This window comes from Typha angustifolia, chromosome 10 (genome assembly GCF_048772165.1).
Source record: "Typha angustifolia cultivar Huaian chromosome 10, ASM4877216v1, whole genome shotgun sequence".
NCBI classification, from domain to species: Eukaryota; Viridiplantae; Streptophyta; class Magnoliopsida; order Poales; family Typhaceae; genus Typha; species Typha angustifolia.
Window position 1 is genome coordinate 10384439 of NC_133248.1, and position 16437 is coordinate 10400875.

Here is a 16437-nt window from a genome sequence, read left to right on the forward strand (position 1 = left end):
TTTATCCATTAAATTAGTCAAAATTTAAAATTATTTTTATAGACATTTATGATGAAATATTGATGGAGAAAACTTAGCCATACATTTAAATAATTTAAATGGCATATATATATATATATATATATATATTTTTGGAGAAGTCAAAAGTGATATTGAAGGATAACTGAGAGGGTTCAAATATAATTAATCTTTTTTATAGAAGCTTTTATTACAAAGAGCCAAACACAGACGCTAATAAAAGTATATTAATATCTTGACTGTACTATTTAAAAAATTAAAACAGCTATCACTGTAGCACACGCGACAGTAAGCCACATATTAGTGATATGGGCGTACTCATTTGCGTCAATTATCTGTGAAAGAAATTAAAGTGAATAGCATATGTTGTGGTTGGTGGTTTAGCTCATTGGTGATCCATTTTTTTAGAATAATTAATATATATATATATTAAGAGAGCTAAGCATCAACATCGATATCTACCGTATGTTTAATCTACAAACTGTCTATCAATTAAAATCATCTGCACAGACTTACTGGGTCACAAAGGGCACAAATATATCACCCCAAAGTATCGTACTAGCATTCTCGTTTTGAACGAAAAAGACACTCTAATTTTGTTGTAAATGTGTGATAGGACTGGGCACTATTGCAATGTCAGTGACGCTAGGATTGCTCAATTTGAAAACTAGTGGTCATTTTGATGGCTATCAATTGCACTAACTTCCAGAATTTCTGAATAAATACACGAGGGAGAATTAAGATGGATGGTGGGTCTTTATTATTGCAATCTACTGAAAGTCCCAATCCGCAATTAGAGACCCCGTGAACAAAATTAGGCTTTGCTGTTAGGACGTTGCATTCAATAATAATGGCACGTAAATGTTTGTCTTTGCATGTTAACGGTCGTTAAATTTCCAAACGTTTTTTTTTCTGAATGAATATTAGATTTCAAAATGGAGCCTTCTTTTTTGAGATGAGTAAAAGGGGCAAGCACCTAGTAAGTACATTCTTAGATGATAAAGACCATCTTCCAATCCAAAGAGTTGCATCACTTATCTTGTTCCAGTCCGAGCCTTGATCATTAAACAGAGTTGATATCAGTTTTAAGCAAGTCTTTCATATGCAAGGCATTGAGCTGAGAGAGAACGGCTCTGGGGAGTAGTAGTAGATGATTAAGACATGAAATAAATGGGAGAGAAACTTAGATTTCCAATGTTGATGGATGGTACCACTGATGGGATTAAATCCATCCTATATTCCTATCACCCCTCCGAGGAAACATGGATCATTAAAATTAGACGAGAGAAAAGGTTAGGGAAGAAGAATACACTGTTTTTGGGCTGGGCTTAGAGAGAGAGGCCCAGAAGTGAAGTCAACCCAATAAGTAAGTTTGGGCTCAACCCTGGTCCTCTCTGGAGTACCACCACACAGGTGGGCAGGGCTTTCAAGTATCCAGTATTTGACGTGGCCCAAAGAGGGCCACATAAGATATCGCCTTCGTCCAGGTGTACTCATAACATCCAATCATCTCGTCATATCTCGACGCCCAACTCCACACCACGTAAAAGAAGGGACAGCGGAATGAAGAAAGACGTAGTATCCCTTCTCACATCTCTCAAGAGGCCACTGGCCAGTCTCATCCATTCCCATATCTATCCTCCAATCTACACCACTCGTAATTGAAAATTCTTCCTTTCTACTCCTCCACAAATCTCTCCCTTAAAACAAAAGCCACAACCAAACACTTTAGCCTTCACAACCAACCTTCCCCCGAGATTCCTCTCCACAACTCAAATGGGATGCGCGAGCTCTAAGAGCGTGGAGAAGTCCGTCACAGTTGACTCCATCTACCGCCCGCCGCCGGCGAGCATCGCCCTCTTCGACATCAACACCATCGACGAGCCATGGCTCATCACCGCCGGGGCCGCAAAAGACCAGGACGAATCCAAGAAACCCACATCTAATAACCCCGTCGTCCCCCTCCCTCTCCTCGAGAAGCTCGAGTCCTACGACCTCGCCCCCAAGTCCTGGTCCGAGGTGAGCAAAGCCCTCCAAGACCACCTCAACAATCCCAAGCCTGCTCTCGAGGACAACCCCAATGTTCCAATCAAGAAGTCGCCGCCTCCGCCGCCCAAAACCAACCCGATCCAAACGTTTGACGAGCTCAAGAAACCGCCTCCTCCCGAGCTCGCCGGCTCCCGCCCCGTGAGCTCGAACAGCTTCATCCTCCGCGACAAGCAGCAGCAGTCTAACGGCAGCAATAACGCCGTCAAGTGGCGGCGGAGGGACCCGTTCGAGTCGTACCCGGAGAAGTGCCCGCCGGGGAACGGCGAAGGCGTGGTGCTCTACACGACGACCCTCCGAGGCGTCCGTCGCACGTTCGACGACTGCGAGAAGGCCCGGCAGATCGTGGAGGCGTACGCGGTGGAGGGCGGCGTGGCGGTGGACGAGCGCGACGTGTCGCTGCACGGGGAGTACCTGAAGGAGGTGCGGGAGTTGGTCGGCGAAGGGGATGCCACGGTGCCGAGGTTGTTCGTTAAGGGGCGGTACTTGGGAGGGGTGGATGAGGTGCTGGAGCTTGGGGAGACGGGGAGGCTGAGGGAGATGATGAGGTGGGTGAGGAGGGAGGGAGGTGGGGGAGAAGGGAGGAGAGGGTGCGCGGGGTGCGGCGGGGTGAGGTTCGTCCCGTGCTTGGAGTGCAGTGGGAGTTGCAAGGTAGTGGTGATGGTGGAGAAGGAGGGGGAGGGAGAGGAGGTGGAGAGGTGTGGGAAGTGCAACGAGAATGGATTAATGATGTGCCCTGTTTGCCATTAATTAAGAGCTTAATTCGATTGTAATTTTACGTTTAAGTGGGTTATTATATTTTGTAGTAGTGTATACATACAATTATACCTATATACATATATATATAGGTATGACAAAAAGGGCTTGCAATATAGTGATTAATTTTTGTTTTACAAAGTGTTTAACCTGATCGTTGGATTATAGTTGTGGCTTAGCATCTGTGACTAATTGGCTAAAGATCATTCTTATTTCACAACAAGCTTCTCCTTGCAATAAGATTTTATTTTTATGCCAGAAAAGTCAGGAGACTCATGGCACACAAAATTCCCATTCATCTTAGTTATTTATCTCCATCAAATATTTGAAATGATGAACAATAATAAAATTTAGGGAAATTGATCAAATAGCCATATATTATTGCCGTAAACTTTGAAATAATTTGACTCTCTTAGACTTATTAGTTACTTAATAAACAATGTCCACAAGAACTAAAAATAAAATAAAATTTGTGGAACTTCCAGGTGCCCAAAATTGCTTCACTTCAGACTTCCAGATATCCGCGTAGAGCTGCAAATAAGTTTCTTGAAGCTGTTTCCAAATGACAGACATTTTCTTACAGGCATAGCAGTAGATAAAAATCTTATTATCTATGAAGTGCTTTCTGCATGCTAATCAGTACTGCACCAGCTTTAGAAGGTTTTAATGTTTTATACTCTCAACGGGGGATAATTTAAATATTTTAGTTTTCTTATGTTTGAAATTAATAAAATATTTTACTTAAATTTAACGTACAGTGCTTTTGATGATTAAATCCAAAATGCAAAGGTCTGAATGATATTTCTATCCCAGGATGCTTTTAATCAATCTTTTTAATATTTTATATATCTCATCCTGAATGTACCTTGCATGTAGCCTCTAAACCTTATTAATATACACGGCACCTGAGAAACTGAAACACATTATATTTTTCATAAACGTACTCCCCAACTTATAAAGTGGATAATTACAATGATAGAAGACCAATTCCGAGTGCTTCCTTTAAGATAGATATATGCTTCAATTTGATAAGTTTTCTCCAACCTGCCCATAGATTTCAATAGCAATTCCAAAGGTTTTCAACTCCCCTCAAACTAACCTCTTAGTGGCATCCATTATCTATTATGAACGTAGCAACTTTTGTATATACTAGTTAAAGTGGATATGAACCTTAATTAATAACGTATGAGTATAAAGATAATAATTTGTGCTCCCTAAATATCACTTCCTCGTAATAATAAATAGAATACATAGGGGTATTTTGTCATAAGCGATATTTGCAAGGTAAGAATATTACGTAATGATAAGGCAATCATTAATTAAATAATAATGATGCCCATATCTAATGTTTTAAAATACATGTAGGGGTATTTTTGTCATTATAAAAGTATTGCTATGTCAACCATACTCTTTGCTATGTAATTAAATATGATAGATAATTACACTAATTTATCATCACTTACTTGTGTACCCTCTTCGTTGGTTTTTCTTACACAAATTGACCCTTGAAACTGTTGAAAAATTCTCACCTCATAATGATATTACTAAAAAATATTAATTAATATTTTTTTTTTTACTTTCTATAAATAATAGTCTATGTAGAATGTAAAAATTATCATGTCATTTAGGTATTATTATTCTTTATAATCTACGGTGCTGTATGCAGGAAAATAAAATATCAGGAATGGTAAGTTTATGATCTTTTAATTATAGATTTAATTATAATTATGAAGAATAAAACTTTTGGAACAAGTGGAGTCCAGGTGCCATTAAATTGTATACCCAGCGAAAAGTTATGTGCGCTTTAACTGCTTATCAACTTGGAGCACGCACGCGGCACGCCCCTCACGTTGGGTGAGTTAATTTTTCTTTTCTCCAAAAATAAATAAGTAAAATAAAATAAATAAAAGAAACACAACAATAAAACCGTCTAAATTAATTGCGAGTCACGTGTCCCCACGAGGTTTACCTGACCAAGCTGCCGTTACCCGAGGAGACGGGCTCTCCTACCGACACGTGTTATGCACGTGCTCGCGTACCATTTCCCGACGCGAGGGAGGCGTGACGGCCTTCCGATGCGTTGTGCTGTCTCGCGGCGTACACCTGTTTCCTATCCCCCCCCCCCCCCACCCGACCCACAAACTAGCCTAACTCGTGGACCGGCCGGTCGAGGTGCTCGCTTCGGCTGGGTACTGGGAGCGCGGCTCGGCTCGGCGCGGCGCTGAGCCGGTCGAGATGGTACCCTCAGTAAAGTCTCTCTCTCTATCTCGATCGAATCGATCGATGGATCGAGTGGAATTTATTATGCCTCAGTCCCGATTTAGGAAGAATAGCTATTCCAAATTTTTTATTCTCTAAATTATACTTGTAAATTTAGAGCCAAGTAATTTAATGTTTAGTTATAAATTAAAATAGTGATTTAATAATTAAAGTTGAGGTTAATGTATAAATATATAAGAAGTATAAAGTGTTATAATTTATTATAAGTAATGTAAGAGACGAGAGAGGTGTGGAAAATTGAGCGAAAGTTTTTTATTGTGAAATTAATAAGTGGGTAGTAAGAGAATAATTTGGTCAAATTAAGGATAAAATCATTGAACTCCAATACCTAATACCACGACAAGCCAATAAACTAAAACAGACTGAACTACAACAACAACTATAAGCAACAATATCACAACATACAGTAACAACAAACCACTAACAATAACACATAAACAATACGAAATGACCATCAGTCCAGACCAGCAATGAAGGGAACATACCATCATGTGCACAAATGGGAGAAGCCAAGGAGAAAGGTGAAGCAAGATGACACGACCGCAGACCCAACTCGGTTCGTGATCACCAAGCCAAAATTAAACTCTTAAACCATCACTTGACACTCTGGCAAAGTGGGTTGCTACAACAATGCTAAGCCCAGGTCTTGGAGGGGATTTGACGGAGAAGAATCATCATCAGGCTCATCTTATTTGACTGACTGAAAGGACACTTTTGGAGATGAGTCAAAGTGTCAAACCCTCAAGAGGGTAGGGAGATCTGGCGAAACAGGGTGGATCGATGCTTAGATAGAGCCGATGAGCCCCAAAGGTGATGGTGGAGAAAAATGATGTAAGTAGTTGGATGGACCCCAGAGCTGAGCGCTTATGCATATAGAGGGCGAAGAAGAGACGAGAGGGTGGAGAAGAAATGGGCTTACTACACTTCACTCTGAGAGAGAGAGAGAGAAAAGAGAGGGGAATACATCTTCTCTCTCCTAAGCACTCGCAGCTAGGGTTAGTGTTAAGCTAGTAAGACTTGTATCTCTAAATATTGCTATCAACTGTTATCTATAGGCATAATCACGAATGCTTGTTAAGAAAGAGGAAGGTTGTGAAAGAGAAACCACTCTTGCCACACTCTCGATAAAGAAAGAGAAGCCCATAAAACTTCCTACAAGTCTTCTAATCTAATGACCTTTTTAACTCTCCAGTCTGTCAAAGCCTATTCAAAGAAATTAAGTTTGCCACGTGGTATCAAGCACTTTGCGTACATGTTACTTTCTTCACATCCCCCACAAGGGATACTTAATTAATCTTCTCCTAGTCTTTTCAATTCAGTTAATAGTTAAAAGCATCACTAAGTGCTCGTGAAATCTAATCTCTCGTGAGCTGAAAGGATAGGAGCAGTACTCATGCATGATGGGATATCTTCCTTGCCTACGAAGTAAGAAGTCATGCATGCATCCTCTTGAAATGGCTCATCATTGTAAACATATAGCAACTGTGCCTTTAATCGCATATGCATGTCTATATGATGTGTGGGACTATAAACATGATGAGTAACTGCTCTCTCTCTCTCTCTCTCACTCTATCTCTCTATCTATATATATAGAGAGATAGATAGATAGATAGATAGATAGATACATGGTCATATCATTTCACTTTTCTTCTATCCTCCAATGTCCTTGTCAAAAATGGCGTCCCTACCAAATGAACCCTTTCCACTTGTCACTCTTCCAAGTGTTGGTGCTACTGCTTTGTCCTTTAACTTTTTGATGCCCTTGGCCTCGTCAAATGGGGGCGATCCAACACCATGTGGCCACGCGAAGTTTGAATGCCATTTCCACAGCTACCTTACGTACATCACAATATCTTATCTATCTATTGATTGATTGATAGATAATTTCTCTCTACTTTATAGACTTCATTATTATATTATATTGTTCAGCTATTAATTCATTGCAGTAGCTTCTTATTACTTCAGACGATCGTTGTGGTTCCTTTTCAATTATCTATAATCTATTCAGATATGACATTTAGGAGTGTATTGAAAGCATAGCATATATATTATTGGCTCCTTATCTATTAGTGAACTGCGCTGCATACAAGAAAATGTTAATAGTTTAAATAAAAATTATTGCTCTTTAGTAAGTTATATTTAATCATAAAACTAATTATGAAAGCATAAATAATTTTGGCAAGTTGGTATTTGAATCTTGTTTCTATTCAACATGAGGATTATGCTTAATTTCTTGGGTTATCTTCAACTTGGATTAGATAAGATAAAGTTGTAGGTGGGGAGTGGGGAGTGGGGAGTGCTGAGTGGGGAGTGGGGAGTGGGGGTGGGGGGGGCCCAATTAGAGGATAAAACTACACGAATTCATATTCTTGAGACATTCCTTAGTCCTTCCAACCTCTAAGAAATTCTTTGTTAGCACAAAGTGAGATCTCACGAGTTGCAAACAAGCAAGCCATTGGTAAAGGCTAGCTAGCTGTAAGATAAGATATGCCACTCGCCATGGATAAGCTATTAATATCTTATACCTATTTTTAATACCCATTTGATCCTAACCATCTCTTATCTATCTTTGCTTGTTTCGTTCCTTCCCCTAAATGCATTACTCTGCAACCCCACCCACCCATCCATCCCATTCCCATTCCCATTCCCATTCCCACTCCCACCTCCTCTTCCACCTTTTCATTTGCAATGTCCATCTGAATGCATGCCCATGCGACTCGTCGAAAACTGCATGACATGAGCTGACATGACATGACATGACATGACCATCATCATAGATTGGGCCCAAATGGGCCGTACAGAGGAATTCCTTGTATCCTATCTCCCCTCGACACATAAACATACAGAGATGATTGACGGTGCAAAGAATGATCGAAATTATTCACAATAGATGTTAAAGTTTTGATCCTTCTCGGTGATGTGAGGATTGATATTTGAACATTTTCTATTCAAAGTATTATTGGTGAATGATTTAGACTCATTGTGGCTAACATATATTATATTAAAAATATATTAATTTTTTTATCCATCCTATAGCTAATCTACGAGCTAATGATATATCAAACAAAATAATCCTTTCTTTTATACAGTTGGGATTTATATATTGTTGAGTTATATAGCAGGAGGTGTAAATTTTTTATCATCTAACATATGATTCATGAGATAAACATGCAAAGCATGCAAAGAAAGGGTTAGTGGAAAGAAAAGGACTTATAAAGCATCCAATATATATATATATATATATTAATCAAGGAACTTTTGGGTTCTCACATGTTATCAATGGTAAAGTTTGGGATTTCAAAGTAAAGATAGATGTTGCACTTATCAATACATTACTTGTATAAATTGATCGCCCAAATTTGACATGGTATTATGCATATCAGTGTATCAATTACATAAAGAATATTCGATCACATACAACACACTTATTGAGATGCTATCTAAGTCAAGATAAATATTAACCATGTGAATCAGACAAAAATAGTCATGTAAGCCAATATTAATGTCTAGACACGTAAGTGTGCTATACATTTTGATGACAATAATTGATTACATACGACATTATCTCAATGGACATTTCAATTCATCGAGATACTATGCATGTTAATACATTGATCGTGTAAAACGATGGAATGCTATATATATATATATATTAGTGCTTTGATCGTTTGAATTAGATAACAACAAACTCGAATAATAATTATCTTGGTGAACTATAATATTCTATTTTAAGATTTACGCAATTAATGCGCAAACATGCAAGCATTCAACAATAATAATAATAATCTATTTACAGAAGTACAAGCCATAACTTCAGCTCGGCTTGGCATCAGCTTCCACCTCGCAGCCTCGCCACGTTTATAAAACCAGCAACGGCGGTTTGTGTCACGATTATCTTAAACTAAAAGCGTACAAAACCCAAAACCAAACCCAACCCCACGATAAGATCCCAACTCTTGGATACCTCCTCCATTTCTCTTTCGCACACACGAGAGGGGGAGGAAAAAAAAAAACAAAACAAAAACCGAACAAGAAAAGAGAGAAAGGAGCTCGCTCTCTCTCTCTCTCTCTCCTACCGAGCCCCAAGCTATCGGATTAAGAGAGATAGTAAGAGCGATTAGGGGTAAAGTGTTAATTGTTCCTTGGTTTGGAGAGCTAGCTGGAATCGGAAAAGGTGAGTTTCTCGCATCTAATCCCTAAGATTTTGGTTTTCGCTTCGTGGGTTCTTCGAAATTTGATATTTTGATGATACAATCGAACGATTTAACCTTGTTTTGATCGTTTTTGTGTTGGGATCGGGGGGAAATGGGTAAAAATAGGAGTTTTCCTGACGTTTTTTTTATTTTATATATTTCTTTTGTGTAGCTTGTATCTATATTTGGTTGGGCGATGAAGACGGAGATGAATATGGCTGGCGGTGGCGGCGGTGGATTTTGGAGCGGTGAGGACCAGGCGATGGGAGTCGCCGTCCTCGGACAGGAGGCTTTTGGGTACCTCACAACCACTCTTTCCTCCTCAGACGGCTTAATCACAGCCGTCAGCGGTGACGCCGATCTCCAAAACAAGCTTCTTGACCTCGTCGAGTCCCCGGCCGACCGCCCCGGTCTTGGCTGGAACTATGCCATTTTTTGGCAGATCTCGCGTTCCAAATCGGGCGATCTGGTTCTCGGGTGGGGAGACGGGTCCTGCCGCGAACCCCGTGAAGGCGAGGAGGTTCCCCGAGGTAGCGGCGACAATCCCGACAACGATGCTCGCCAGAAGGCAAAGAAATGGGTCCTCCAGAAGTTGCACGAGGTCTTCGGGGGATCGGATGAAGACAACTACGCACTCCGGCTCGATCGGGTCACTGACATCGAACTGTTCTTCCTCGCGTCGATGTACTTCTCCTTTCCTCGTGGGAAGGGCGCCCCTGGTCGGGCCTTTGCGGCCGGGAAGCACTTCTGGATACCGGAGTCGGAGCACCAGTTCTTGCCATCTAATTACTGCTTCCGGGGATCTCTTGCGACCTCTGCGGGGTTTAGGACAATTGTTGTGATTCCTTTCGAAACCGGTGTTCTTGAATTAGGGTCAGTGAGGTCTGTGGCAGAGAGCCCTGAGGCCTTGCAGATGATAAGATCTGTGTTTTTGGGAACAATTAAGGTGACAGCACATTTAGAGAAGAACGATGGGAATGGTGCTGTTGAGCAGTCAAGATCTAGCCAGAGGACACAGGGGTTCCCAAAGATTTTCGGGAAAGATTTAAATCTCGGGCGTCCTATGACCAATGTCGGGCTTTCTGTATCAAAGGTGGAGGAAAGATCGTGGGATGCACAGCCAGACAATGGTGGTGAGCGTTTGTTGTTTCCCAATGCTAGGAAGGGAATTCAGAGCTTCAATTGGAATCAGAATCGAAATCTGAATTCGCATCCGCAGAAGTTTGGCAATGGCGTGCTGGTGGTCAGTAATGAAGTTGGTCATCGCAGCAATGGAGCAGGCGACAGTGCTATGCTGAACCAATTCCATATCCAGAAGCTGCACCAGAACCAACAGCAGCAGCAACCAAGGCAGATTGATTTCTCTGCAGGTGCAACGTCAAAGGCCGGGGCAATGGTTGCCCGTGTGGGTGCACCAGAAGGGGATCACTCAGACGTGGAGGCTTTGTGCAAAGAAGAAAGGATTGGCCCGTTAGAGGAGCGGCGGCCTAGAAAACGAGGAAGGAAACCTGCAAATGGGAGGGAGGAGCCGCTTAACCATGTTGAAGCAGAACGTCAGAGAAGGGAGAAGCTTAACCAACGATTCTATGCGTTGAGAGCTGTTGTCCCTAACATCTCGAAGATGGACAAGGCATCCCTTCTGGGAGATGCCATTGGCTACATAACCGACCTCCAAAAGAAGCTCAAAGAGATGGAAACAGAGAGAGAGAGGTTCTTGGAACCTGGTATGTTGGATGCTAAGGAGCGAGTGCCTCACCCAGATGTCGATATCCAAGCAATGCATGATGAGGTGATTGTGAAAGTTAGCTCCCCTCTGAATGCCCACCCTGTTGGCAGAGTCTTTCAAGCTTTCGAAGAGGCACAGGTCAATGTGGCTGACTCGAATGTCACAACTGAGAACGGTACAGTTCTGCATACATTTATTATCAAGTCACCAGGCTCTGAGCAGCAAACGAGGGAAAAGCTGATTGCCGCTATATCACATGTAATGAGCTCTAGTTCTCAACATAGCTGTTAGTGAGATTGACCTAGTTAGTAGATAAGGATCGTTATGATTGTTCGTGAATTCTAGCAGCAGTTTTAACATGTTTTTGCTGTTTCTATAAGTTTAATGTCCTTATAGGATACTCAGCATCTGACCCAGCAGGAACGATAATCTGTAAGTTTTACTCACCATTATAGTGTTTGGTATTGGAAAAATGTTGTTTATGTAATTCTAATGTTTTATGGAAAATCCTGAGGTTTGTTGAGGTGACTGTTCTAGTCACCATAAGTTTTTAAAATTCTCTTTTCATGCATACTTTGGGAAAGTACATCTGTTGGAAATGCTCCAATAAATTTTAGAATTATCTTTGTCTTGAAGAAGCCTTACTAGGCTTCTGCAGATCAGACTTCCTTCTTGCATTCTTTGCATTTTACTTGCCACCGCGCATGATGCCGATGTTAGCTGAGAATTATGTTTATGGATTTTTCTTCTGGTTCTTTGCCTGATGTTCCCTGCATACAGGTAAATGCTGTTTGTCATGAGAAGTGTAGCTTGTAGTTCTGTTAAGGTCATCTGAATAATCTGACAAGGTTTCTTCTTTCTGAAAATATTACAGTGTAAGATCTCTCAGTGCCATTTCCATGCAGCTACACGATGAGCATTTCGTTATCAACCCACTCACCCAGGTAGTCTTGTGTTCTGATAAAATTTGAGACAAAAAGGAAATAATTTTGTAGTTCCATTTTAAACTATTGAGCTGCTGATAAACCAATATCCAGTATCTGACAGTAAATTGCTTTGAAAACCTTTGATATGTCTTTGGTTGATGTTCTTCTCAAATAATCCAGGAAGCATCATCACTTCTTGAACCAAAGAACATTTAGTACCTCAAGAGGAACAGTGAGATGAATATTGTTGAACAGTAGTGAGTAGTGGCGTTTTTAATATGATTCAACCTTCTTAACAATCACGTAAGTGGTTCTTTCTTTATCAGGTGATAGTATTATTCAACCTTCTTTACAGTAGTGGTCTTTCTAAGTTTGCACATTCTTTTCAAGGGATTTATCAAACATTTCTATATTCCATGCAGCTTTATGTTCAATATTTCTTGCATGGTTCACTTCCCCTTCATCCATCTCGACAGCCATGAAGATCCAAAGGCATCTATGATTTTATATAGTCTAATAACAGATTCGATTCTTTTCCAACTGTTGTAATCTGAACCCATTACAGATCAAGGAGAACTATCGATCTCCTAAAGCATCATAAAAAAGAAATATAATATGTAGTGCCTAAGAGGACAAAAATTGCCTGGATTTGGAGAATGATCATAAATGAGATCAGCAGTAGATTTGCTGTAGGGGATTAATGGTCCGATAATGACATTTGCCATTTTCAAAACCATCGATTTTAAGACACCAGAGTCTCGGTTCATTAAAATATTTGATTCTCTTATTAGACTTTTTTGGTGCCTTTGGGTCTTCATGCCTAGAAAGCAAAGGTGTGATTGAGGACAGAAAGTCAACCGTGCAAGAAGCAATAAAGGTCAAATTTGTATGGCATATATCCATATGAGATAAAAGTAATTCTTTGCAAGGAGTATAAATATGTAACAAATGTTTTGACTTTGAACTGCAGAATTTAGAAACCTACTGTTTGCCACATCATCGTCTCGCTGTTCCTCCACAGGTACCAAAGTAGTAGACTTAACCGCAGACATAATACTACACTCGAAGCAAATCCAATCATTTATTTACAATAATTACACGAAACTGTTGCCCGTTTTCATATAGATTTTCTCATTTATTTTTTATTACACATTAACTCCAGTAAATTATCTGTTAAATTTTTTTTTTGGTTTTTCAATTTTACTCTTATTTTAGATGAAAGAAATAGAATAAATAAATAAAGAAAAAATGATCATTGACTTTTTTTCGTTAAGAGGGAGTGATTTTTCAAATAAATGACTTGAGGCAGTGGCAGCCTCAGTCGAAGCTACTGCTTGCTGCAACAGCCACAGCGGGGAAAGACACATGTTAGGCTCATCAGTCCAAAGAAAGGGAGATGAATGAGAAAGAGAAAGGAGGATAGCAGAGAAGAACTTCCCCCTTTTTCCGGCCAAAGGATACTCGATTAGTTTCCTTTGTTGCAAAGAACCATCCATCCTTCCAACCAATATCATATTAGATTAGATAATTCGTAGCTAGGAAGAAGGTGAACCTTGCATATATTGCCAACGACTCCACTAGGAGGGCGTGAAGCTGCCAATGGTGGTGGTGATGGTGTGGATGAGCCGTACATGGAACCCACGGCATGATCGTTTCTTCCCTTTAAAACTAGAGGTTTTCTTTTTATCTGATAGATTAACTATTAGGGGACTTGATGTTGAAATTAAAATTAAAAAAATTAAAATAAAGCTACAATAAACGCAAAGAGAGAAGTCGCCCTCTCCCTGCAAAAGATATATTTACCTGCCAGATATTACCAAACAAAGCTACAATAAACTCAATATCATCCAGGATAGTGGATACGTGTCCTTCTCATATCATTCTAATGGCTGCATATGTGGTGAGGTTTACGAAATGTGCAACCCTAGAGGAAGAAAAGATATCACACATCCCATATAGTATGATACCTATAATTAAACAGCAAGAGGTAAAATGGAACGATGGAATACGAAATTCTGATCTGGGATTATAAAAGAGGTATTACATCCATAATCCATTGACAGGAAGAACTGAAGTGAATCACATCATAATTTACAGATCTTATACTTGAGCTGTACTTAGGATATATCAACACCACTGGATTCGCAACCAGATCCGCCAACATCTACCCAAACCTCATTAAGACGGCCTATGAAGTGAAATGGGGAATTGTACTGTGCAATTGAGTATGCATATTTGCCCACAAACTCGGTTGAATTGGCCCAGGGTGACCGGCTCAAACTGATTGCTAGTTTCTCTGCTTCCTTAACAACGTTTCTATCTCGAGCAAAACCAGAAAACTGCCTCACAGCAATACAGTGGCTTGGCCATTTGTCAGATTGGAGATTCAGCTCAGGGAGAGGAATGGGAGGGGAGGCTTGAAACTGCACTGGCAAGTAAAACCGCACGTAATAGGCTGATGAGCGGAGAGGGCCAGCATCTGGAACGATACTCGTCAGGACAGGGGCAGTCATCCTGATCCTTGAAGAATTAAGGTTGGCACCTTGAATGTACTGGAACAATCTGATGAGAACAAATACAAACAGTTAAGCAATTAATGACAATGCATGTAAAGTTTGTCCTGCTATCTCCATATGCAGAAGTCTTTGAGATAAACCATGGCAGTGATGGAAAGGAAAAATTGGATAATGGAAATTGATCCGTAAATGTTCAGAATATAAATCAATATGTGGAACTTGTCAAGTTGTCAACATGGTACAAATCACAAATAATCATATTCTCCAACTGTATAGTGATGTTGCAGGATAATGTGAAATTGTGTGCATGAATCTTGAAAACAAAGCATTGCGACAGGCTATAGTCATTTGTATCATTACTAGTGAATAAATCCTGAAAATGTAGATGCTTCATGATAAGCTGCAAGAAGGAGAAAACTATAGGTGAAACCAGAGCTTCAATTCACATTTAACTACCGTATAACATATATCTGGGTTTAAGTTTACAGGAGGACAGCTCGAGGTCCAATTGAAGCGTTATGTCACGGAAGGAACATTTATCTTTTAATTACCATATGCACCTTTGTCTGCATATATTATCTTGCTTAAAGGAAGCTATCACGTTGGATTCAACTGACCAATAATCTGAGTGTAATCCTTGTGGAACTCTTCGTTATCTTTTACATTATCCATAATTTCTAAACTTGCAATGAAATGGAAAAGAAACACAATTCAGAAAGCCAGTAATAAAACTAGGACATGTTTATATTTCCTTTATAGTCAATGATCAGATACAAAAAAAAAAGGGTTTAATGGATACTAAAATCACTTATTAGATCTAACAATTTCTCAGTCCACTTTAAAGCCCTACAACATCATTCTAGCAACAAAAAGCTTTTCTTTCATAATTCTGTCACTCCATTTCCATACATGTTAGATTATATTCATCTTCTACTTCTCAGTTACAGGAACAGCCAACAATTCCATATTCTTATTCAAATCATCAGGTTTGAAAGGCATATAACAAAATCAAGCGTAAAAATTTCATCTTGGTCTCATTATAGACAAAGATTTCTCCCGCCCACCAACAAAGAAACTGATAAATTGTTCAACTAAATTCCCCCAAATTAAACAACAAAATCGGATTTTGAATCGATCGAAGGTATACTATATAAAAAAGATAACTCAATATAGGGAGCGATGCGAGTATATTATATACCGGTGGAATCCAAGTCTGGTGGCCTTCTCGAAGGAGATCTCATCGGTGAGAGCAGACATCCATGCCGAATCCCTGTAGATCCTTATCTCGAAATCGGATTCCGAGTGGATTACGGTGTATTGAGGCGACTCGATTCCATTAGCTAAGCCGAGAAGAGCAAGATGCACTAGGAACCAACGTAGCTTCCTCATCTCGTCTTCTTCTCCCTTTTCCTCTGCCTCTCTTTCTCTCTCTCTAGAAAATTCTAGTAAGCGACTAAACTAGACCGGTTTGAGCTCGAGTTTATAGACATCTGGTCTGAGTCGACTCGGCCCATTTCGTAAGCCCAAATAGGACCTAATAAGTAATAATGTGCTCTAACTCATATTAAATACTCCTCGAGCGTGTATTTGAGCGCCAAATAATAATATTATTTTTAAATATTATGTTAACAAGCATTAGTTAATATAACAAGCTATCTAATTTAGATTTTTAAGTCGTATGTACTGTCAAATAATTATTTCTAATTAAATACCGTAAAAATTTACTTTAAATTATCCCACTAAACTATTAAATTATTAAATAATTTTTTTAATAAAAATATTTTGGGATTAGATTTGATCTTATAACCTTGGAGTGTTTCTAAGTGGAATCCAAATGTTGGGCATTCGATAGTGTGGCATTCCCTACTATATGAACTTTTAAAGTGGGATTACTTGCCTTTCCTGATCAAGTTTAATTGATCTGACAACCAATGAAAAGCTGCCAAGTATTAAACTGCAGAACCTTCTTATTCCCA

General features: G+C 39.7%; 3 protein-coding genes across 3 annotated transcripts; 2 read left to right on the plus strand and 1 right to left on the minus strand.

The window, feature by feature from the left end:
• The first annotated feature begins 1705 nt into the window (after nt 1–1705).
• LOC140768530 (uncharacterized) lies at nt 1706–2961 on the plus strand. The gene has a single exon (XM_073108841.1). The coding sequence runs from the start codon at nt 1795–1797 to the stop codon at nt 2812–2814; it is 1020 nt and encodes a 339-aa protein (XP_072964942.1). The 5' UTR covers nt 1706–1794; the 3' UTR covers nt 2815–2961.
• Nucleotides 2962–9047: 6086 nt separating this feature from the next.
• LOC140769020 (transcription factor MTB1-like) lies at nt 9048–11565 on the plus strand. Its single transcript, XM_073109529.1, has 2 exons — nt 9048–9274; nt 9466–11565. The coding sequence occupies exon 2, from the start codon at nt 9490–9492 to the stop codon at nt 11308–11310; it is 1821 nt and encodes a 606-aa protein (XP_072965630.1). The 5' UTR covers nt 9048–9274; nt 9466–9489; the 3' UTR covers nt 11311–11565.
• Nucleotides 11566–13949: 2384 nt separating this feature from the next.
• Nucleotides 13950–15918, minus strand: LOC140768671 (uncharacterized). The gene is made up of 2 exons (XM_073109029.1): nt 15660–15918; nt 13950–14507 (listed from the first exon to the last, which is right to left on the minus strand). The coding sequence occupies exons 1-2, from the start codon at nt 15848–15850 to the stop codon at nt 14063–14065; spliced, it is 636 nt and encodes a 211-aa protein (XP_072965130.1). The 5' UTR covers nt 15851–15918; the 3' UTR covers nt 13950–14062.
• Between the last annotated feature and the right edge of the window lie 519 nt (nt 15919–16437).

Bases quoted from the DNA above. Each gene is read 5' to 3' on its own strand.
- LOC140768530 (XM_073108841.1), top strand. From the start codon at position 1,795: ATGGGATGCGCGAGCTCTAAGAGCGTGGAGAAGTCCGTCACAGTTGAC.
- LOC140769020 (XM_073109529.1), top strand. From the start codon at position 9,490: ATGAAGACGGAGATGAATATGGCTGGCGGTGGCGGCGGTGGATTTTGG.
- LOC140768671 (XM_073109029.1), bottom strand. From the start codon at position 15,850: ATGAGGAAGCTACGTTGGTTCCTAGTGCATCTTGCTCTTCTCGGCTTA. The intron at 14,508-15,659 runs GTATATAATATA...TGTTCTCATCAG, and splicing joins ACCAGACTTGGATTCCACCG to ATTGTTCCAGTACATTCAAG.